Source organism: Chroicocephalus ridibundus, chromosome 9, assembly GCF_963924245.1.
Source record: "Chroicocephalus ridibundus chromosome 9, bChrRid1.1, whole genome shotgun sequence".
NCBI lineage: Eukaryota > Metazoa > Chordata > Aves > Charadriiformes > Laridae > Chroicocephalus > Chroicocephalus ridibundus.
The window spans coordinates 38,687,780-38,711,390 of NC_086292.1; the positions used below are offsets into that span (position 1 = coordinate 38,687,780).

A 23,611-nucleotide genomic window follows, 5' to 3' on the forward strand; every position below is an offset into this window, starting at 1 on the left:
TAGTGTACACCTGTTCGGACTCTTCTGTATTATAACTTTCTGAACTTCTGATTCCCTGTTCTGAGTATTTGTCATCTTTTTCTGTGAAAGAGGTACTCTAACGAGTAGTTATCCAACATGCAAAGTAAACTGGGATGATGTTTTGGGGCCAGGAGAACAAACTACTTGAAGCAGTGTGAAGAGACACTGAAATGGTGTTACTGAAGCAGTAATCGATTAAAGATGTCCACAGGTATTTTTCCTTTAAGTTGATTTGTGTCTGTTACTTGCCGGTGGATTGTTGACCTGTGCTGTGGTTTGTATGTATTTCTAAGAGAAATGTAAAGAATTTCCACAGTCCATTTTTTGGAGCAGAATGTACATAACTAAATACTGTTTAAATATTTTATTTTGTAATGTAACTTCAAAATTAGATTCTGGGAATTTAAGCAGTTCTTATTAAAGTATAACGTGAAACTAGATGCCTCAGTATCCAAATCAGGATTAAATTCCTGTGGTATTTCTTGGTTTGCGTTCCCTCATCTAGAATCCAGTTTAGTGTTTCAAGTTGTGGTCCCTTTCTGAAGAACTATGGGTTTTTTTCCAAAGAACTGTGGGGGTATTTTTGTTTTGTTTCAGAAATCATGGCTACTTTTACTGAAAATACAGAATTTCAAGCGTAGAAAGTGATGCTTTTGCAATTGCATATTTTGGTGTTTCTTTGGAATAATTTCTGATCAAAGGAATAAAAGCTTGCGGTGCTTGCCTGAGGAATCACACACACATACATAAAAATGTAATTGATAACTTTTCCCATAAAATTGTAGTAAAGTCTGGTTTTTGTATGAATAAGGAACTAATTTTAGTAAATGACCTACCTGTAATAAAGAGGAAAGATTAAATCAACATATATGGGGGAAGTTTGGTCAGTTTACATAACTTTTTATTATTATTAATGAGCTCTTAAATTATATCAGTCAAAACTACAGTTTGTTATCTCCATAGGATATTGTTCTTCTGAATGCTCCTCTTGTGTCTTAATGCGTAAAAAGTAAAAGCCGCATTGGATTAATTAAACTATACTGGCATCTAAACTTGTATGCTTGTATTGATGTGCACAACTAGAGTGAGTAATTCTCTTACTGCATACATTTAGTCTTGCTTGATTTTATAAAAAATGACTTATCAAGTAGATAAAGTGGTAGTGGTATACACTTTCTTATTGAGGTTTTATTCTGTCCACATGAGGAGGCGCAGTTAGCTGTGACAGTTTTTTATCTGTTTCTAAAAAGTCTTTTTTTTTTTTGTACTGTTTGTTTCATATTCAGTGTACTTACTTGTTTTTAAACTATCAAGTCATAGCAGCAGAAGTAAGACACTTAACTGTGCAGTAGCTCTTTGAATTTTTATTTTGTAATGTTCTACAAATTTAGGAATTACCATTGCTAACTAGGGAATCTTGGTTTCCCATGCTTTTATCATTGCTGCTGTTAATCTGGATATTTAATTTGGGTTCCCCCACCTATAGCTGTACAGCTTTATATGAGCCAATTTTTAATTTGGTGAAATCTGGCTTTTTCACCGATAGCGGTAACTTTGCCGTGTTCGTAAGACAGGTATTTGTTTCTTCTTGGAAAATGGCTACAGAATGTTTTATCTGGTTTTATTCGATGTGCTGTGACCTAAGTGATAACAGCATAAATAATCATGTAAAGGTTGTTTCTGTAGCCATTCTGTTGAGATTCTAGCATCTGAGAGAGTTCTCTGGCTCATTTATTCGGAATTATGCTTCAGCAGATGCTTTCTGCCACCTACTGCTTGCTTTGCAACACTGCTGGCTGTTCTTTATTTTAATTCTCAGCTTGATGCTTTGACTCCTGCAAGGTGAAGTGTTAATTTTTTTAAAACCTCATTAAATCTAATTGGTTATTTGATCTTTGTTGGGTTAGTTGTGTGAATATAACTGCTGAAAACTTTGCAAGACTTGGACTTAGTGATGTAAATCTGTAAGAATACAAATTATAGCAGCATAGATATTAATCTGGCTATTCATGCTAGGCAAAACAGACAGTATGCACTGAGTTTCCTAGTACGTGAAGGTAGCAAAGATTATTTGATTTATTTACTCATTTTTAAATCAAAGTGTAGCTTACGTTGAAATAAACAGTTGGTTTTGGCACAAATATCACTGTTTTCCAGTAATTTGAAACAAACTTGTACTTACTTGACTTTTCTCTGTCCTTGGCAAAGTGATTTGTAGAAAAACAGGCACCAAAACTGGACGGTCACATCCCCCCCCCCCTCCCTTGTATGTCTTCAAACCAGTCCGTTGGGATACTAGCGCAGCCAAGAACTCTTATGATGTGACAAATTTAGCTTTCTCTAATATTCTCTATGTAGGTGATTGAACTAGAACTGCTGGGAAGAACAGCTGTTACTGGTACCTGACAGTGTCGCAACAGTGTTGGCGTGCAGAATTTTTACTGTTTTCCTCCAGGCAGTAGCTGTTGGCAACCACAGATCTGGGAGGTTATGATTAACTTGAGTCCATAATCTCAGTGTTGTTCCTGAAGTGTTATGTAGCTTTAAAGCACAGATGTTGGCCTTACCTAATAACTCAGTATTTCCTTCTTGGTTTTATTCCTATATAGCCATTTATCTCCATGATGTCAAGCCACAGGGTTTAAGAAAGGAAATAGCACACGCTGCTTGGCAAATGGAAAAGTTGCAACAAAAGTCCTCAGCTTTGACAGACTTGCAACTTAATGAAGTAAATCATTTACAGCTTGATAAAGAATAACTTCAAAATTTGTACACGTTCAAATCTAAAGCAGTAATTTACAGAAGTAATTAATTTCGCACTGTCATTCACACTGATATGTAAGACAAAAGATAAGGCTGATGTATTTTATTTCATGTGTTGCAATGATAATACATGTGAGCACCGCTGTGAAAGCAAGACCGTCTGTACATGCACCGGTCAGCAAAACACTATGCAGGTAAACTAGCAATATAGTTTATTACCTGGATGAGCAAGACTTTTCTTCTATCACCTGGGACTCATGTAAAGAGTAATATCCTCCTGTGTAGATACAGCCTGCAAGAGTAAAAATAGAACAGGTAATATGAACTCCTTGCCACCCCACTGCCTAAAAGCAATGTTCCGACCCTTCAGCGCTCAACTGAAGTTGCTAGTTTTCCAGTCTTTAAAACTGGGTAGAAGTCATGTCAGTAAACTGTATGAGAATGTATTTCTTACTCTGTTTCGCTTCTGCTCTTTTTTACTTTTACTACTGCTTCTTTTTCGTTAGGCTTACGGATGCTATGATTTAGAGGTATGCCAGAAGAAGAATATCTCCAAGAAAAACTATCAAAGATGATGTGAGGAAATCACTGCTTTTCTTCTACATCACCCAGTGTTACCAGAATTCACCTGAGATTGTGCTCGCTATCAGGTAGGTGCTTTGCACGGAAGAATAATCCCCATCCCGGAGAACTTGCAGTCTAAGTCTAGACAGACGTGTAGATGCCCTGTGGAGGGGTCAGTATAACTAACAAGCCAGGAGGCGTGTGCTGCGGGCTTCCCGGGAAAGCCCAGTTGCTTGGTGAGCAGGGAGAGCTGCCCATCGCTCCTACAGGCCCCCTGGGGTGCCAGTGGCCCCGAGGAGGTGTGCAGCCAGGCAGAGTGTGCCTGGCCCTCGCACAGCAGCTTCTGCCCTCTCCCCCTGCCTGGGCTCTGCTGCCGCGGGAGGGTTAGGCAGCGCCGCCCGCAGCAGCAGGAGGGATCTGTGCTACCGGTGAGAGTTTCTTTGTGTTTGGTGTGTGTGTTCTGTTTCTAAGTTAAGGTATTCATTTAATTTCTTTATTAAAATTGCAGACCACCTCTGTAAGAAGACCATGGGGAAATATGCATGGGAGCCTGAAGAAGATATTTTAATATTTTAATATTTAAAGACAGCCCTAAAAATATATGTTTAAAAAAAAAAGAAAAAAACAAACCAAAACTTTATTTTCTCATGGACAGAGATGAGGATCAATCTCTTAGAACAAAAACTGTGAGAAAAGGCTGTACTCTGACTATACCAGGCAGCTGGGACAAGGAAGTCAGGGAGCTCTCCGAAATTTAAAAAAATGGGGAATTTGGGTGTTTTAAAAGTTGCAACTGTAAACCGTGGGGTTTTTTTCTCTTTACAGAAATTACTTGTTGATGTATTAACAAAGATGTCTAATCTTCGCATCATATTTTTAAAGATAACAATTGTGTCTTCTCCCAGTACATTTTCTGTCCAGTAAAATCCAAGAAAGTGTAGGTGTTCAGCAGCTTTGAAAAATGAGCCTATGCCTCTAGATGGGAATGCACTGTCATCAGAGGTCATTTATTTATTATTAATTGTTGATCTAGTAAGTGGTTTGGAGTTGTTTTATTCAAATTTAATCGTTTTGCTATTTTTCTGTCTATAGTAAAGGACCGCTAGATACCTAAACGTTATTAGGGTTGCTGCTTACAGGTAACCCGATACAGTTCAGATATGGCAGTGTCAGTGGTCACTGGGTCGCAGCTGCTGCAGCGGTGTGATCTTTGGTTTCAGTCAGCCTGGAGTGATATACGCTGCGTGGATCTAGGTGGGACTTCCAGGCTGCTGCCAGCCGAATGTGCTGCTGGGTTTAGATCAGGGTTTGGCAGGGATCCAGGTTTAGGTTTGAAGTTAAAGTTTGTTTCAAAACTCACAGAAGCATGTGTATTAGGATTTTGTTTCCAGACACACTCAGAAGTGAGAAAAGGGAAGGCATCAGGCTAAAATTGGGAGGGAGGGTTTATTTATGTGCTTTCGTGTAGAATAATGTTGTGCAGATCTCCTGTGGAACTAGTATTAGACATGCCAAGCATGCAAGCAACAGCAAAAAAAAATTGTTTGTTTCAGAGGCCTTTTAACTTTGGGCTTTCCTGCTTTTATTATGTTTACATGTTTTAGTCTGGTGTAGCTGGTTCCACATAGCTGTGGAAAGCATTACAGAAACCTTGCATACGTGTATGGAACTACTGAAATACTGGGAAGTTCCTCTGAAAGGGTAACTTGTATTCTGTCACAATTAATGATATCTTTTGGCTAAACCTGCACCTTGGATTTATTTTGTGTATTTTTGTGAGAGCAGCCACTGGCTGGGAATGATAGTGTGGGTTTTTACAAGGAGGCAAAATGAGTCGTTCTAATTCTGGTGGTAAGTGCTGTGGCCTCATCTCCAACCCCCTCTGTACCTGGCAGGGAACGTCTCTGAGAACAGAGATGAATTGTCAGGCTTGACTTCATGGACTTCAGCTACAAGCTGAGAAAAGCAACTGAAGCTTTCTTTCTACACATAGAAGCTCAAAGTAACACAAAGCGCAAGACAAGTGGCACAAGCAAGCAGAGAGTTTTAGTCGGTTTGCCACTGTCTGGCCGTGGGGGGTGGCAGTGCACTTGTGCTGAATGAGTGACAGCTGTGGAGCTGCGACAGAGAAACTGTTCTTGTTCAGAAGCGCAGGGGAGGATTGCGATGCGTGTGCCTTTCACATGGGCACCCTGCAGAACGTCTCGTTCCCTTATGCTTCTCGGTTGCGTGCAGACAGTGGAACGGCCTTGTGGTATCTTCCCATTTTACTCCTCAGTGCCTTTTCCCCCAATTTTTATAGCTTTCCACAATCGGCTGGGCATCAACTGAGCAGTTTTACCTGGGCCAGGAGGGGAAGGAAATGGCCTGACACGTGGTTTGGATCTATTGGTTGCTTGATGCATGTGAGTTGTCATAAGTAGTTTTGTGTATGTTACTCTCGGCACTAATCTTTGCATGACTTTTTTTGGCTTGATAAAGATGACTTAGTGGATTAACAGGTGTTATTACCTCACACTGTCACCATGCCATAAATCAAAGGCCCTATGAAGTTTTAAGGGAAAACTCGCTAAGGCTTGGTGGAGCGGTGGGCTGCAGTTAGCTGGATAGAAACAAGAGCCTGGTACCCTGCTCTCTGCTTGTGCTTCAGCTGAAAGGATCCTCTTTCTCCGTGCATCCTGGTGAGTTACACCCTGATTAAACTTTAGGACTCCATTAGTTTGACTTATTTTTGTTTTGTAATATGTCGTGCATTTTTTTTAATGTGGTGGAGCCCCAGATTTAAGTCTGATTTTTTTGGGATGGCAAGCTGGAAGAGCAATAGGTTTGGAGGTGGAAGGACGTGTAGGGGGCGGGGGGGGGAAAGATTAACACAACCCTGCAGCCAAAGCTGCTGCGATGTTGAAATCTGTTCAGCTTTCCCGGGTGCTCAGGGCTCCCGTAACGGGTTTCAGGCCTTTCGATGGGGTCGGATACCTGACTGAAAGTTACCGGCACAGGCTGCCCTCGCTGTGCTCGGCCCGGGCCCTCCTGCCCTCCCGGCCGGGCCCCGGCCTTTGCCCGCCGGCCGGGCGGCGCCGCGCTCCGCCCCGCCGGTGCCGCGGGCAGCGCCCGCCGCTTATCGCACACGGGGCGGCTCTCGGTCCTTCCCCCCGCCCCCGCCTCCTCGGCTGTCGGCTCAACAGGCAGGCAAGTGCGGGCACCCCCACGGCGGGGGCCGCCCCGGGGCGAGGGGGGAGGACGGGGCCCAGCCCCGGCGAGCGGGGCCGAGGCGGCCGGGCGCCGTGTGAGGGAGCGGAGGTCCCGGGGTCGCCGCGGGGGGGGGTTAGCCCTGCCGTGAGGGAGCGGAGGTCCCGCGGTCGCCCCGGCCAGCGGCCCCGGGGCGGGCGGGCCGAAGAGGGAGACGGCCCCGGGGCCTCGGTCTCCGCGCCGGCAGCGGCCGCCTCGCCGAGCGCGGCCGGGGGAGCAGCCCCCCTGCGGGGCTCCGCTGGTCCCGGGGATGGGCGGGGGGCACCGGGGGCCTTTGCGGCTCCCACAGCCATCGCTGTCGGGCGGTGCCGCACCGCGGGCTGCAGCCGTGGGTACCGAAGGGCAGCGCCCGCCGGAGCGGGTCTGCCGCCCCGCGCTCCTCGGGGGGTCCCGCTCGGGCCACCGAGCTGCGCGCCTGGGCGGCCGTTCCCCTGTTGAGGGGCTGAGGCCGTACGGCACGAAGGCTTTGGCTCGGGGTGGAAAGCTGCTGCCCGCCATCCGGGCGCACGGGAGCGGCCGAGTGTTTGTGCACGGGGGAATGTTTGAACTGTTAATCCGCGGCCAACTGTTTAGAGGTTGGTTGCCACAATCTTGACTCTTGCTAGTACGACTCTTCTAATTTCTCTTGCACTAACTCCCTGCAATGGATTGTTCACAGGCCGGCTCAGTGAAGCAGTCAGTTTTGGGAGCTGAGCACAGGTTAGATACTCCAGTGAGGAAAAAACCCTGTAGTTCTGAGTGTCTCTGCATGAAGTGTCGTGCTTCAGTTAAATGTTTATTCTGGTCACTAGTTGTGTCTCTCAAGGCTTATTTACTGTGTAGGAATCTAGAGACCTGACAAGAAAATGGCTTGTAACGCTCGGGATTCGCTGTGTCCCTTGGGTCTGAGGATACCTGTTCTGTGATACCTCCTCCGTGCAAGTAATACTGCAGAATTAGTCGTGGCAAAGAGCCTTCCACGTCAGAGTCGTGAGCGGAGCTAATCAGTGTGTGTGAGATTGAATCTTGGTGCTTGTAATGAAGCACTTCTCTTGTGATTTGCCAGCACTGTATTTCTGACTTCTCATCTGTGTTTTTATTGCATAGAGGTTGATTTTATTTACTCGTGGCCATCAATACATGGAGAACTGTAGCCAAAGATAACTGCTACTCTTTGAGCTTGTTTATAGGCTGGGTGGTAGCTTATAGCAAAAAGTGTAATGAATGCAGTTAGGTGGATTTTAGCTGCTCTGGTTTGGGTTCTGCACAGAACTGGCTGTGTTCTTGCATAGAGATTGGAAGTGGGTAAAATACACAAAAATATTAAATTGTACTGCATTACCTAATAAACCTTTTCAGCAAGGTTCTTTAAAGAAAAGTTTAAAAAAAAAAGTTGCTAACCAATTAATTTCCTCTGTGATGCTTGTAGAAATGTCATTCATTTGTTTTTTTAAGAACAGCGTAATGAAGATCATTCGTTATGGTTTGGTTTCTCAATCTCTTAAAGGAATACAAGCCACTAACTCTGGAAAACAGTGTTTTTGATTTAATTTTTTTTTAACTGAAAATTCACTATTTTTATGTTTGTACTATCTTAACCTGCTTAATAGCATTCAAACACTAAATAATACTGAGCTGTCCTGCTCAGTCTTAACTGTGATTTTTTTGAAGTGCATTTTCTTCAGTATTAAACTGACTTATTCTAAAAGCATGCAAATAAATAGCCTTACAGTAAAAGGGAAAAGAGACTTATGAACGGAGGTGCGACAGTCACTATCTTCAAGATACGTGTCTTTAATAAAAAAAAAAGCGGGGGGGGGAAGCTTTGAAATGCTGACTCTCCTGATAGAAATGACATTTTTTGAGAACTTACTGTGAGTCACATCGCCCCGATCTCTATGTGGTGCGAGGTGAGTTGTGCTGCAGTAGCGTTACACAGGCTGACGACGCTGTAACAAACCACTGTGTCTTGAAAGCGTTTGTAAAACAGACTTCCCTCTCCTGCTGACAGACCTAGCTTTAAACAGCTGAACTGTCTCGGGGTAAGCGGAGCCCTCAGTAAGGTGAAGTGTGTTGTAGGCTTCACTTTTCTAGGCAGTGCTCTGAGCCTTGTACACGGACCTTCATTAGCAATGGGATTTCGTGCTCTATAAGGCAAGTATCAGCTCTCATGTTTTGTTGTGCATAGTTTGAAGGACGATGGGTTAAGTGTGCAGTGTGTTCAAATGGTCTTGTAAAATCCCAAGACTTCAGCTCAGCTCAGTAAGCTAACTATAAATTTTCCCCTTTACCTTCATTTTGGTTCTGTAATTCCCCTATTCCTTTATCTCCAGTGTCCAAAGTAGAGGCTCGATGTGTTGTTGACTGACTCGATCGTACAGCTGCTGTCTAATGTGGGAGCTTAATATGAAGGATTTTGTGGTTCTTTTTAAAACAGCTGTCGACAAATGACACTTCAGATTGTTTGTTTCTGTATAGTCTGAAACGATTTAGGAGCAACATAACGCTGCCTTCTCAACAGTTAGACTGCTGTTAGTTAAGATGCATCTTGTGTGTGCTTATAAGCACGCTTACTTCAAAATCCCTTTGGTCAGAGAGGGTAATCATTCCTTAATTAGCATTACAAAAATGAAGTCTTGTTCTCTTGGTCTGGACGTGGGTGTGTCATCAGCGGGCCACTGTGCCTGCTCTGTGTGTTTAATAAAACCCAAAGCAAAATCCTGCGTTCGTGAGCTTCCGGAAGCAGGCTGGCCCTCTGAAAACCGTCTCGCAGACGGAAGTTGCAAAACTCCCTCTTCACAATTCATCTCTTTCTGGCTTGGAGAAAGCAGGACACATCTCCAGCAGGTAACTTCTATTTCTAGGGTTAGAACAGCTTCCTCCCCTCGCTTGAGCAGTTTGTCCACATCTTTAAATAACTGCCTGCACTAGATAAACAGCCTTCTAAAGTGAAACTAACTTATTCTACAGTTGTTTTTTTATTTTGAATGGGGAGGGGGAGTGGGAAGAATATGCCTGCATCTTGGAAACTTCCTGTGATAAAATTGTTTTTACAGGGGACACCTCTGAGATTTTCCCTCTCTGTCCCAAATTAATGGTACTGTAGGGGTTAATAGTGGGACTTCATAAAGAATTTGGGGTACACGGAGATGATGTATGTTAAGATAGCACATGAAGGTGCAGAATGAATTGCTCAGCCACATCTAGCATAGTGGAGAATTTTGAAGCTGACCTTAGAAGATTTTCTTTAAAATATTTCAGGTTTCTAGTTTAGTTTTCAGACTTCTGTCTGTAAGTACCATAAATGAGTTCTACCCTTTTTAAGTGAAAAAGCTGGAATTCTTGGTGGATCACTCAAGGAATTAAACAAAGGGGAGCGGGTACAAAACATGGGAAGGTCTTGTCAAAAGTTGCTTTTCAAGTTACAATGGTTACTCATTCTTTATTGGCAATGTGGCAATAAGGAACTGAATTAAAACAAGTTTATACCTGTTTTATTACTGAAAAGCCAAAAATCTCATATTTGGTGTGTGCAGCCAGTGGATTTAGAACAGGAAAAGTTCTCGTTCACTGTAGCAGAGGGAGGGAAATGTGGGTTAACCTTGACTGTGTTGTAGATAACGCAATTGCATATCCAGTGCTACAATTGTCAAGATATATCATGCTTTAGGGTTCTGGCTCTCACTTGTCAGGTGACAGGGTGCAGCTCTAGCAAGGGTAAGTACAGATTTCTGACCTTCGTTTCCAACTATTTTGCTGATGTAGAATCTAAGAGGTGACCATGGCTAGAGAACTAAGTATTTGGGGTATACTCAAAGATCCCAGATCTATGAAGATGTAAACTCTTGTTTCATTGAACTTTGTTTTCCTATCAAGCTTACGGCTCACTCCTCCTCCTGCAAAGACAGACTAATACCCATACCCTTGCTCAAAGCTTACCCTGATGGCTTGCACCCCTGAGAGGCAGCGAGAAGGGATGTGTCTGATGTGTGCATATGCTGGTACATCATAACATTAAAATACAAATGTAACGCTGTGTTTCACTGACACGTTATAGTAAGTGGAATGACACTTGGTATGTTCACCCAACTGCCTTGTTCAATATTTCAGTGGTCCACAACACCCAGGAAATTCTTCTTCCTTTTTGCAGCACTCATCTCGTCAGGGTTGTAATGTTACAGCTGGAGTTGCAGCATATGCATCGCCTGTGCTGTAGGACCAGATACACTTTCCCGCCATGATAACCAGAAAACGTTCTTATGCTTTGTTAGAATTCATTTGCTGGTATGAAATTTCAATTTCCTGGCAGAGGAAATTTTTTTCTTTCTTCCCCAAATTGATTACAATCCATTTGCAAATTAGCGGCTTAGCTGCAATAAAGGTTTAGTATTATAATTCTTGCCTTGAAGACTCATCTAGGCATATAAATAAATATAAAATCTACCTTCTGTAATTGTTACTGGTGCCTTTCCTTATCTTGTAGCTTCCCCCTTATGAAAGATGTCAGCAATTGGAGTACTGTCCTCCTGCTCCTGTCTCCGTCCCGGTGTATGGCTGCTGAAACCAGGAATGCAGCAGATGGGCTCCTTCGGCTTACATACAGCAGCCAGGTGTGCTACCAAGGATTATTATGAAGTACTTGTGTTGGGTGGAGGTGCTGGTGGAATCACCATGAGTGCTCGGATGAAGAGGAAAGTGGGGGCAGGAAATGTGGCTGTTGTTGAGCCAAGTGAGGTAAGTCTTCCCTGGCTGTAAAGCACTGAAAAGAACAAGCTTTTCTTTTTTTTACATATGTGACCAAGTTGGTCCGATTCTCATCCCTCTGCAACCCTACACATTCTTAACTGTGGAGAGGAAGCCAACTAACCATCTTTTATAAGGCTTTGAGTGAAATTGGTTACTCCATGATAGAGATGCACGCATCCCTCCAGCTTTGTCATGCAAAACTCTTGGTTTTCTATACAGCTTCTTTGTTAAGAATAATAACAATGTTAAGAGCACATTGCTTCCTATTTGGAGTGATTTGCTTTCATCTTAAAGTCCCTTTAAGCAGTTCTCAAATATCCATTTGAACATTTCTTTCAGACTCATTACTATCAGCCACTGTGGACCCTGGTTGGCGGTGGTGCAAAGCGGCTGGCGACTTCTGCCCGTCCCACAGGGAGCGTAATGCCTAAAGGTGTTGAGTGGATCAAATCTCGAGTAACTGCGTTGGATCCAGATAAGAACTGCGTCTGGCTGGAGAATGATATCAAGGTAACACTGTTTAAAAAAAAAAAAAAAAAAAAAAGTTAGTCTCTTATTCTGTGTCATGAGTTGTCTATCCACCTTCTGCAGATCCCCTTGCAACTGCCTATTGAGCAAGACCTTCCTCCAGCATCTAGGAGGCCAGGAAATTCCACTTAGTCGTATGAGAAGTACTTGATCCTAAAATCTGTTTCTAATAAAAATTGTTGTAGATAACTAGGTTAGAATAACATCAACTTAAAATATCATTTTCATAAGTCTTTTCCCGTTTATAGTGAGCTGAGCACAAAAGATAGACTATTTTGCTCCAAACACTTGGGTTTGTGTGTAGCAAAGGCTGTCTGTACAACTTGTAATGCAGTTAGCATTTTAACTATAAATTATTCTTAGAGCTATTACTCTGTATTGAATAAAATTCATAGTAACAGATTTATATGGCTTTAAAATTAAAATATTTTTTATTTACATTGCTAATGCTCCCTATATCTCCTTCCCTTATGACTCTGTTGCTGTCAAATAACTTACTTTTGCTTTGAGGTAATGTTTTGGGTTTTATCTAAAATACTTTTTTTTTCCCCCCCCTTTACACAACAGATATCTTACAAGTATCTGATAATTGCCCTTGGGATAAGTCTGCATTACGAAAAGGTATTTGTTTTACAGTTAATTATTTTTTTACTAGTTTTAATGGCATCAGGTGCCCTTATGATTCACTAAAGTAAATGTCTTTTCAGTACGCTTTTTTATACTGCAAGATATTGAATGGTAATATGAATTAAAGAGCCAGGAGACAGCCTAATGACTTTATTCCTTCCACAGATCTCTATGTAATAACGCAAATTACCTTTGGGAAGGTCTTTTAAGACACCTTTGTTGCATCTCTATGGCAATATCAGCGGATGGGGCAGCAAGTTAAATGTAGAACTTAAAGGCAGTCTGTAATAATGAGTCTGACTGTAGTCCGAAGCATCTCTGATGTAAACGGAAGTGAGGAGCACACAGCAGTCAGTAAAATCTGCCTTGCCGAATTAATTTGACCCACGCTCACCTTTCTTAAAGGATGCCCTTCAGAGGGACCAGCTGAGTTACCGCGGTTGTGTTTAAGTAGGCCCTGGGGTCCTTCCCCTCTGTTAGGTTTCCTGTACGCTTTATATGGTGGGACTCAGAGGAAAACGTTAATGCCGTTGTATGGCACAAGAACGACCGTAGCGATATGTAGGAGGAGGAAAAGACAAAGGCAAGAGGTTCGAGTGATTGACTCTCGTGGTTTTAACCTGGCCTGAATATGATGTAGTACCTGATAATATATTTGAGTATCTCCTTGAAGAGCGCCCAAGGCATATGTAAAGCAAGAGCTAATCTTAGTTAACTGTAGTCACACCCGATAAATTCTGGTGATTAGGTCAGTGGAATGAGGAGTTGCATTGTGTTCAGCGACCCTCTCAGCCTTCGTATATATCTCTTCAGTACAACCTGATAAAACTAAATTAAGTAGTAGAAGCTATGTAATACAGTTAATCACTATTATTCTGTAGTGAATAAAATTCATAGTAACAGGTTTATATGGCTGTAAAATGAAGGCGGCCAGTTTAAAAAGAGGGATGGTTTCTCTTATTTGACTTCAACAACAGCATACTTCCTGGTGTAGACTGTAACATCCCAAACACATTGCAGTGCATGTAACGTGACTCCTTTTTCTCACACAATTTCTGCAATCCAATATTTTGAAGTTGGGACAACTCCCCTTCTCGCAAGCAGATGCTCAGGCTTAGGAGGAGGAGTAGGGAAATAATTATTAGAGACAGTCAAGTTAAAGTAACCCTAGGAAATAAGGTATCTGCAACTGACTACTGAAAAGCTTCATTCACCTTATAAATCTTCATAACGCCGCCTTCTTTTTTTCCTGGTTTTTACTTGCAGTGATGTGGCAGTAACTTTATATATTCTTACTCTGAATTTCATGCAGTAGCCCACAAAAAATTTGGTCTGGGTCTGCATTGCACACCTATGCTATAGATGACACAGATCAGAGTCATTTCAGTAAATGCTACATCTGCTAAATCACCTACTAAATTCTAATGGAAATATCTGATTGCTAGGCTTATTTTCAAAAATGCCAACTAGCAAGTATGCATGGGCTTTCTTTTTGTCAGAGGCTTCATAAATAGCTGTTTCTTAAGTCTGCACTTAATACTTGACAATGATGACAAAATTTTTGCCACCTCGACTCTAAACCTGAATTTCATTTCCTTAGATCAAAGGCTTGCCTGAGGGTTTTGATCACCCTAAAATCGGTTCCAATTATTCAGTTCATACGGTAGAGAAAACATGGAAGGCTTTACAAGATTTCAAGGAAGGAAATGCTATCTTCACTTTTCCAAATACTCCAGTGAAGTGTGCAGGGGCTCCTCAGAAGATCATGTATTTATCAGAGGCCTACTGGAGGAAAGTAAGTATTTTACTCTTTCTGCCAGTGCTGGCTTCCACACTTGGAAGGAAGGCTTGTTCTAAGGGGTTCATATTATCTTTAAAACAAATAAAAACCACACGAGAGGAATGTGACTCAGGATTATTAAATAAGAGTGACTGACTTGCTTTTTCTATTATTAATGTGTAATAAATGAAGCTAACTGAATGGTACATAAATATTTAGCATATATTTAATGCTGGAGAAACTTGTAGAATTCAGAATCCATAAGGAAATAACTGCTTCCCCTGTTTCTGGTGAGCTACAGGTACAACTGTTCTCAGCCTAATTTATAACTTCAAGTGGTGCAATAAAATAACGGTGTCTGGAATTAAGTAATTCTTGTTACTTTAAGTACTTAATAGCTGTTGCCATTTGTTTTCCTGCTAGTCTGAAAGGTGGCTATGCTTGCTCCTCGCGGCACGCCGTCTGGCCATCAGGAGGAGTCTTGGCCAGGCTGTTAAAGCAAGCTCAGTGGAAATGAAAGACAACTTCAAGTGGAAGTGTCTCAGGCTTCATATGTGGTTAAGTTTCATGAGCTATCTGCTGGGCGAGTATCTGAATAATGCATAGAACTGAAGGTGTCAGAAAGCTATATAACACTAAGCTGCTACAAGTGCTTGACCTGCATATGGCAGTTCCTCAGCCAACTGCAGCCGCCTCTTCTCACTAGCAGTTTGGCGAGAGGGTATCTTCAGTACCTCACTCAGAAAGGGCAAAGATTATCTTGTCGAGCTTCTAACACGGTGTGAAGTAGCTGTATCTCAAGAATTCTAATGTTAATACTTCATTAATAATTGAACTGCATTAATAGTTTTATCAGCTCCTCAGTAGTGCAGCACTGTTCTTCCGTCTCTGCTAGCTTGTCACAGTTTTTTTAACAGAAAAGGCTAATTTCATCTCTCTGTGCAGACAGGAAAACGTTCCAAAGCAAACATAATGTTCAACACTTCACTTGGTGTCATTTTTGGCGTCAAGAAGTACGCTGATGCATTACTTGAAATAATCAAGGAGAGGAATATTGCTGTTAACTATAAGTGCAACCTTGTAGAAGTTCGAGCAGACAAGCAGGAGGCTGTGTTTGAAAACTTGGACAAACCCGGAGTGACTGAAGTTCATCAGGTCAGGAGCTTTCAGACCTCTAGTTTGGTCCCGTTTCTTTCCCTTCCATACTGTAACATATCTGCTGCACTATAATAACGTGATGTCTGCTTTGTTGTATACTGCCGTTACCTCCTGAGAGTACCATCTAGAACTTTAGCAGAAGACGAAAAAGTTTGAAACTATGGTGAAGAAAAAAATATTTCACAAACCATGCCTTGAGTCCTGTATGCCTTGTTAGTATAACTTGGGAACGTCTCAGATGTATGCGGAGGAAGGCAAATAGCTGTTATGCCAGTCTGAATGGAATTGCCTGAGAAGGTTCATATTAATGACAGGATGCACTTCAAATTTGAAAGCAAGTTTTCATTCTATATACTCGCGTTTAAAAAAAGATAAAAACAAACCAAGAAAACCCTTCTCCACCCTGCTCTTACTGTTTTATGTCAACACAGGTATGATTTACCTGATAAACTAGCCATTGAGTGCCTTTTCTTTCTGTCTAGTATGAAATGCTTCATGTCACACCGCCAATGGGGCCACCTGACGTGCTCATCAACAGTCCCGTCTCGGATCAAATTGGCTGGGTGGATGTAGATAAGGAAACTCTACAACATAAGAAGTATCCTAATGTGTTTGGTATTGGAGACTGCACCAACCTTCCAACATCAAAAACTGCTGCAGCTGTAGGTAAAGTTGCATGTGTGTGTTATGAAAAGCGTGGGACAGTAAGCTTTCTGTTTAGTTTGTTACTCCTGAGGTCTTGGCTTCGATTATTTCCAGCTTCCAAAAAGACCGAAGTCTCCAGGGCCACATAATTAGCTACAGACCATGCCGATGCCATTAACCCACGCTTCTCTTGTTCCAGCTGCCTCACAGCTGAACTAATGCTGTTTCCTGTGTTCACGGAACAGCATAAAATGAGCGTACTACTCTTGCATTCCGTCATCATTCAGTGACAAAACTTTCTGCTCTATCTTAGAAGCTCATGCATATGTGTCAGCTAACTGATAAGTCACTATTGAAGAATCGCGTGTTCCATACTTGCAGACACAAGGTCCAATATAAAAACACTTTAGGCCTATGGTCTCACAACTGAAAAAAATGTGAATAAGAGGGTGGAAAAAAAAGAAAGGCTATACAGTATGTTATTGGTGTAACTTGAAGAATGGTGTAGTCAACTATTGCAGCAAATGGGTCTAGAATAATTCCCTTACAGCACTCAAAATGAAACAAAACTTCAGCGCGCCAGAGTCTTAGTGTTTGGGAAGACTGAGCAAGCATAATTTAGCATAGGAGAATGGGCATAGACTAAAAACATACAGCTTGAGTTTCATTAAGCTTTAGCAGGTTGGAAACAGTGAGGCCCAAGCATTATTCCAAAATATTTTTCTTTCTTATCTGGGACTGTGAACTTCCCAAACCGATTTGACATATGAGTTCAATTACAGCTGAATTGTCCAACAAAATGCCTGGCTACTACTATCTGCTCTAGTAATGGCAATAAGTGCTTCCTGTAACAAAGCCTTAATGTGCCTTTTTCTTCCTTATGTAGCTGCCCAATCTGGAGTGCTTGATAAAACTATTTCCCTGGTAATGAAGAACCAGTTGCCAACTAAAAAGGTACCTACAGCTCTTGTCTTAGGGAGAAGTTATCTTGAATGTTTTCTCGATTCTCGCGCAGGAAGTCTCGCAAGCAGCTGCCCCGTGTGAACCGGAAGGCAGGAAGGGCTTTGCATCAGCAGCTGGGGTGCTACATGGCTAAACACTCTGTCGTAATAGTAACAGTTGCACAATTCATATTCTTGATACTGCTGTTAAAATTATTATCTATTTAATTCTTCGACTCCTGAGTTGAAAGGCTGATCAGTCTGGGTTCTTCACTAATGCGGGTGACTTATTTAGAGTAAAACCATTCACTGGAATAATCCCTACACCAGCTCTCATCCTGATCTAATGGTCACCTATTCTGCTGGTTACAATAATAACCAGCAATTAATGACACAAAGCCCTATTGTTCTAGGTTAGTTCTAATTTAAGCAATGTTGTTAAGCAAATCTACATTTGAAATAAAATGGCTTAGTTTTATGGTTATTAAACCATAATTGGCTTAGCAGCCTTCGAAACTCGCTGGTATTAATGCTATAAACGCAGAAACCTCCTAGTAACTTATTTTGAAATGCGAATGTTAACCATATTGCTTGCAATACCTCAGCATTTAGACTTCACTCAGATTAATGGAAAGGGGATATTCTTCATTGCAGTATGATGGATACACTTCCTGCCCGCTAGTAACAGGCTACAACAAGGTGATTCTAGCAGAATTTGACTACGACGCTCAGCCTTTGGAGACCTTTCCCATTGACCAGAGCAAGGAGAGAGTAACCATGTACCATATGAAAGCCGATATGATGCCTTTTCTCTACTGGAATATGCTACTGAAGTAAGTATTTCAATTCTGAGCAGGCACAAGTGCTGTGATCATTCAGAAAAAAGCCAGGTACAGATGCCTGTTCTGGCTCAGTTCCTCAGTAGAATAGAAGTAAATCAAGTGCATCCTTAGTCTCAACTAAGACCTCAGCTTTCTGAGGACTATGGGCACTTTGCTAGTAACGGCTTTGTTCAAGCAGAATAGGCTTGAACTAGACATAAGGGCAGCCCTTGCCCAAAGCTGATTTTCCAAAACAACCCCCAACACTCACCTCTTAACAAGTATGGTATCTTATGGGAGGAAGACAAAAACAGTCCTCTCAAACCCTACTTTGATGGTACATACATAAAACTTGATGAAATGTTCTCCATTTATAGGGGATACTGGGGAGGACCAGCTCCTGTCCGGAAGCTAATGCACCTGGGCTTGAAGTAACTGCTGGTTCTCAGTGTTGGTCAAATCCTTTTGAAGAAAAAGGACTGGTCTCTCACACTGGATCAATACCTATCCTCCCTCTTGGACAACCACGTGGTAGACTTTTTTTTTTTTTTAAATCAAGCTTTTGTCCTAAATTCACCCTTTCCCTCTACTAAGGATTGAGTCTTCGCTGCTTTTCTATGTAAACCAAGGCCTTAAACTACTTCCGTACATACATGTGAGTTTGAATTCAAGTGTGAACTTGCTTTAAGCTACAGAACACTACTGAAAACTTCTACGGCAATCAGTAATTTTAGAGCTGTTGTATATGTAAAGTTTTTTCCCCTCACTCTAAACTGAATCGTCTGCATCAGAGATCAATGCATGCACTGGATTTAAGAGAATAATTCAATGCTACTAAAATGGCCTGAAAATCTCCTATTGTTCTCTCGTTTTTGAATAGCAAAACCTGCCCTAATTTCTTCATCAAGAAGCATGGATTATAGAAACTTATGCAGGTTAGGGGAAGGAAATATACGCACATACACCCCTAGGATAGTTGTGTCGCTTCACATCAGTTCCACTACAACATTTTACTCTCATAGGTTAACAACATAACAGTGAAAAGAATTGCCAATAGATTGGCAACCAGGAGAAGACTGAGATCATCTGAGGCCACACACTAGACTGAAACACAAATTAAGAGGACAGACAAGGGGGCAAGTGCTTTTTAATCATGACCATATATAACTCAGTTTCAAGGGAAGATTGAGCAAAGTCAAATTTAAGAGTTGAGTCTTCACAGAAGCTGGAACTTTAGTGGCAGTCAGGTAGACAGCGCAGAGCAAACAAGAATCATCTTCACCCACAAGAATCATCAACAGCAGCTTATTTCTAAAGAGAAACATATACATGAACACATTTCAAGTTATAGCTTCATGTTTTTCAGCACAGCCTTTAGAAGGGTTTCTTTTAAGTTGCAATTATAAGCATGAACATGTACCTGCATGTTAAGTAATTCTTCGATCTTATTCTGGATCTGTCCATACACATCATTAAACAGCTCCTCCTTTGATTTTGTCCCATTCAAGTGCACTTAAAGTAGAAAGTAAAATAAGAGAGCTCTAACTGAATGTTTCTGTAAGCCTGCCAGATCCTAATTTAAAGGGCATGCACTTGACCAGTATTGGAGAAATCCACTCCATGCACCTGCTTCAACTCCTCTCATGCATCTAACCAGTATGTAGATCCCAGGTTTGAAAAGCACTCTCATAAAGCAATCTTTCAAAAGTGCTTTTGTCATTAAAGACTCACCCACATCAACTCCGAGATCTTCCATTATCTTCCTGTGCTTTACATACATAGGCCAAACATGGCCATCAAACAATCCAGGTGGGTCCGGTACAGTGTAATTCCTTGAACTATAAATTAAGATATTGTTATTCAAGAGTAGCCTAATCACAGTTCAGGGAAGTGACAGATAGTTCATTCAGTTTCTCTACACACTAGCCGGAGCCTGTTGCCTCCAATATAGTTTCTGAGCTTATCAAAAGTCAGTCTTTAGCATAAGCTGCAAGCATAAAGATACTCCCAAAAAAGTTGGAATTTGATGTGTTGGTCTAAAGTACTCAAGATACAAAAAGGATTCCTAAGACTGACTGATCGTAACATTGATGAATAGCCTTCTCTTAAAGCTTTCGCAGAACTTTGGGTAAAAGAGCTGGCTGCTTATTCCTCTGAAACATAACTTTTTCAAGTTTAACATGTTTCATGTGTGTTAATAACAGTGTATATGTACAATAATACAGCTAAATATAAAACCCCAGGATAGTTCAAGACCTGGGAACCACGTTATTGGAAAAGCAGAGAGAAAGCCTCGTGAAAGATCTGCACTGAAACTGAGCGTTAGTCTCACATATGCAATAGTTTGGAGAAAGCTTTTGGGTTTGTTTGGTGAAGGAAGCTACAGTCTTTTAACACAGCAGCTACACTAGTGTTTAGGCTTTCTTATCTAAACGCTTTTAAGAGAAACAAAGCCTTGAATGGACTAAGATGTTATTGGGCTAGCAAGGGAACTTAAGAAGATAAGCTTACCTTCTTCTCCTTTTACACTCTTCATATGGAATGGAAAGAAAGTACCGATGGTGGAATACGTCAATCAATGGCCTGAAAGAGATACATGTTTGGTTACAGCTGGTCAGTTTGATTAATAGCAAGAAATGGAAAAGTAAAACTACATCTATTTCCTGTACTTAGAGCTATCTTCAGATTTGTGACACCTAAACTCAGCAGCAGTCAGTACCAGCTGCTAACTCTTTGTTTAGGACAGGTCTTTTTATTCCCTCGGAGCTTTGCCTGTCACATAAAATCATATAAAAGCCAAAATATATGAAGTCACATTTGATTACCTGTAGGTGTAAAGTAGAAAGCCTTCAACAATAAGAATGTGGACTGTTTCATCTCCTCCCTCCTTATCTTGTAAGATTTGGGCATCCAGTGTGTTGTTGATCCCATGAGAACGTTCGAACTTGACGGGGTTTTTTATCCAGGCATTTATGGTACTCATCATAGCTTCCATATCTAATGCACTAATCACTAAGACAAAACAGACAACTATCATTAAGCGGTAATTAAGTATCACCTAGTAAGAGAGTCAGTACAAAAATAATGCATATAAAAAGTCAAAATACTCAAAGTTTTTGAGTTACACTGTGATAACACTGTCACAAAGCCTTACCATCATACTGTTTAAACCCATCTTCAACTTCTATTTCATCTTGAGGCTGAAACAGTGATAAGAAAAAAAAACTGCTTGGTCAGGACAGCAACTGGAAGGCTCGATACCCACCTCAAAGCAAGATTCAAGATCCGAACCCTGAAGCTAGGAAGGGGAATCTTAACCCTCCACCAGGTTTCTTTGCATGCAGATAAAAAGCAGTACTAACGAGGCTAAGATAAAGCAGCCCGCTCCTCTATCTTCCCACCAACACAAGCACACCGCACAGCAGCGCTCCAAGAAAACGGAAAGTCACCGGGCCGTATTACAGCGTCGGCTGAGCCACCAGCAGCGCCGGCCAAGCGCTGCCGCGGACCTGCCCCGGCGGGTTCGGGGAAGGAGAGGAGCGGGAACGGCCCGGGCGGCGCCGGCGGCGGGCAGAGCGCCAGGGCGAGCGGGCGGAAGCAGGCGGGGGTCACCCCTCGCCTTCCCCCGCCCCGCAGAGGGCGGCCGGCGCCCGCCTCACCTTGAAGAAGTCATCCTGGTGCACCACGCTGCAGTTGGGCAGGGCCTGCATCAGCCGGCGGGTCAGGGTGGTCTTGCCGCCGTTGGTCACCCTGCGGCGAGGAGACACCGCCCGTCGGCGACCGCGGCGGGACACGTGCGCGCGCTGCCCGCTCCCCCGCGCTCGCGCCGCTGCGGCACGAGGAGGGCCGGGTGGGGGAAGGGAAGCGCGCCCAGGCCCAGCGCCCCCATCGCGCCCCGGGCTGGGCTGCCCGCTCCCCCCGTCCCCGGGCCGCCCCGCCTTTCTCACCCGCCGATGCCGATGATGATGTTCATGGCGCCTCCAGCAGCCGCCCGGCCCGACTCCTACAGCCTGTTCCTGAGGGGCGGGGGGGGGGATGGGGAGGGTTGGGGACCCGGCGTCTCCGGTACCGGCCGCCTACGTGCCTGAGCCGGGAGCCGGGGAAGGGGGGAAGAGAGGGGCTGGAGAAAGAGGAGAAGGTAGAAAGGGGAGAAACCCAACGTCAACTGCCGGGCAACGCCATGGTGGCCGCAGGAGGGAGCAGCAGCAGAGCTGGTCCGCGCCGCACCAGAGCGCTCCGCAAAGGGAGGTTGGTACCCGCTGCATGCGCCTTCCCCTCACGCTCCTGCGCGCCCATTGGCCAGCTGCCGCCGCCACCGCAGCCAATGGAGAGCGCGCGGCGCCGACTATTGGGTAGAACGCGTTCACTCACGTCCGATAGGGTGACAGCGCGGCTGCTCGGCGGTGCTCATTGGCTGTCGCCCTAGGGGGGCGGGCGGCTGCGCCCATGGCAGAAGCATGGCGCGCCTTGGGGAAAGTGGGGGCTGGCGGCGGGTGCGGTGCAGTGGGGCCGCGCGCTCCCTCAGGCCTTGCGGGACCGGGCGCGGCGGGGTCCCGGCACCGCCAGCAGCGACGGCTCGGCGGGGACCGGCTCGGTGCCGCCCAGCTCCCCCGCGGTGGCAGCGATCGCCCTGAGGAAGGTCGGAGCAGGTGTCAGTTCCGCCGCTCCCTCCTCAGGCCGCGCTGCCCTTCCCGCCCCCGCCCCGGGGCTGTTGTGGCGGCTCCGGCGGCGGGACCCGCCTGGGGCGGGTGGTCCCGGCCGGGCTGCGCTCCTAGCGGTGTTAGCGGTAAGGCTGAGGCCACCGACGGGCCGTCCGGGTACGGCCTCCCCCGCTGCGTGTCAGTGAGGCAGCGGTGGCCGGCGCGGGAAGGGCCCGCCGCGAGTGCCGCCCGCCATGGCGGTTGCGCTGTGGCAGGGTGACCCCTGCAGTTCTCCGGAGCGAAATGCGCCTGCAGCTCTGCAAGCATCTTCTGCGCTCAAGGTCAACATCCGCCCTTAGGCCAGGAAATTAGGGAGTTTTGACGGACAGGTAGAAATTTGATTGGGAGACTGGGTATGGAGGGTTTGTCTCCTGCAATCCCCGGTCTCAAGAGAAGGGTAGTTCCCTACTCCTGTAACTGGAGGGACACACGTTTCCTTGGCATTTGTGTTTGTCCCAGTTTGCCACTGCTTGGACTCACAAACCACAGAAAACCACAGGGACTCGAAACTCCGCTGCACCAAAGGGATGTCACCTCCTCTTGTTAAGGCTTTTTCCCTTCTATGAAGAAGGAAAACTTACGGTCACGGCTTTTTTTTTTTTTTTTTTTTAAATCTAATCTGGGTTTATTCTTAGTAACATTAAATTCCATAATTTACAAGCTAGTAACTCAGCTCAACATGTTTACAATGCCAGTGGTTAGTGTATTGCCAACCATTTAGCTTGCTTCTCATCTTTTTGTGAGTTTTACTAATTTTACTCTGGTAAGACTCCAGGCAAATCTCAGTTGATTTCTCTGGCAGTTATTTTTAACTTCCAAACAGAACACATAATTTGGTCTATTGGCTTTTCCTCTTTTTGAGGGGGGATGAAGAGTTAGTTAAAAATGCATTTTTTTCATTTTGTGACTAAGCTTATTTTCACTTTGAAACAGAGGAGCTGCCTTGGTGGTTTTTTGTTTGTTTTAATGTGTGTGCCTGCTTAGCTTTTAAAAGGAGAAGTTCCAAATCTCCTTAGAGACTGCACCCAGATTTCTTAGATTAACAATACCAACAGATTTAGATTAATGGAGGTCTCAGGTAAAACCCTA

General features: G+C 43.7%; 2 protein-coding genes across 9 annotated transcripts; one reads left to right on the plus strand and one right to left on the minus strand.

Annotated features, from left to right (window-relative positions):
• The first annotated feature begins 602 nt into the window (after nt 1–602).
• Nucleotides 603–18,961, plus strand: SQOR (sulfide quinone oxidoreductase). Of its 7 annotated transcripts, none has more exons than XM_063347135.1 (10): nt 603–3,434; nt 11,060–11,310; nt 11,662–11,832; nt 12,418–12,471; nt 14,078–14,272; nt 15,203–15,412; nt 15,898–16,081; nt 16,947–17,014; nt 17,656–17,834; nt 18,200–18,961. In XM_063347135.1, the coding sequence occupies exons 2-10, from the start codon at nt 11,077–11,079 to the stop codon at nt 18,255–18,257; spliced, it is 1,353 nt and encodes a 450-aa protein (XP_063203205.1). In that variant the 5' UTR covers nt 603–3,434; nt 11,060–11,076; the 3' UTR covers nt 18,258–18,961. The 7 variants fall into 7 exon arrangements, with proteins under 7 accessions (XP_063203205.1, XP_063203210.1, XP_063203209.1 ...); XM_063347136.1 differs by lacking the exon at nt 603–3,434 and adding an exon at nt 6,293–6,537; XM_063347138.1 differs by lacking the exon at nt 603–3,434 and adding an exon at nt 7,055–7,172.
• LOC134521065 (nicotinamide riboside kinase 2-like) lies at nt 11,813–22,067 on the minus strand. Of its 2 annotated transcripts, XM_063347143.1 has the most exons (8): nt 21,770–22,066; nt 21,482–21,572; nt 20,977–21,022; nt 20,648–20,834; nt 20,334–20,405; nt 19,554–19,660; nt 19,243–19,334; nt 18,953–19,133 (listed from the first exon to the last, which is right to left on the minus strand). In XM_063347143.1, the coding sequence occupies exons 1-8, from the start codon at nt 21,793–21,795 to the stop codon at nt 19,128–19,130; spliced, it is 627 nt and encodes a 208-aa protein (XP_063203213.1). In that variant the 5' UTR covers nt 21,796–22,066; the 3' UTR covers nt 18,953–19,127. The 2 variants fall into 2 exon arrangements, with proteins under 2 accessions (XP_063203214.1, XP_063203213.1); XM_063347144.1 differs by lacking the exons at nt 18,953–19,133; nt 19,243–19,334 and adding an exon at nt 11,813–11,838 and having other exon boundaries at nt 21,770–22,067.
• Nucleotides 22,068–23,611: the final 1,544 nt, after the last annotated feature.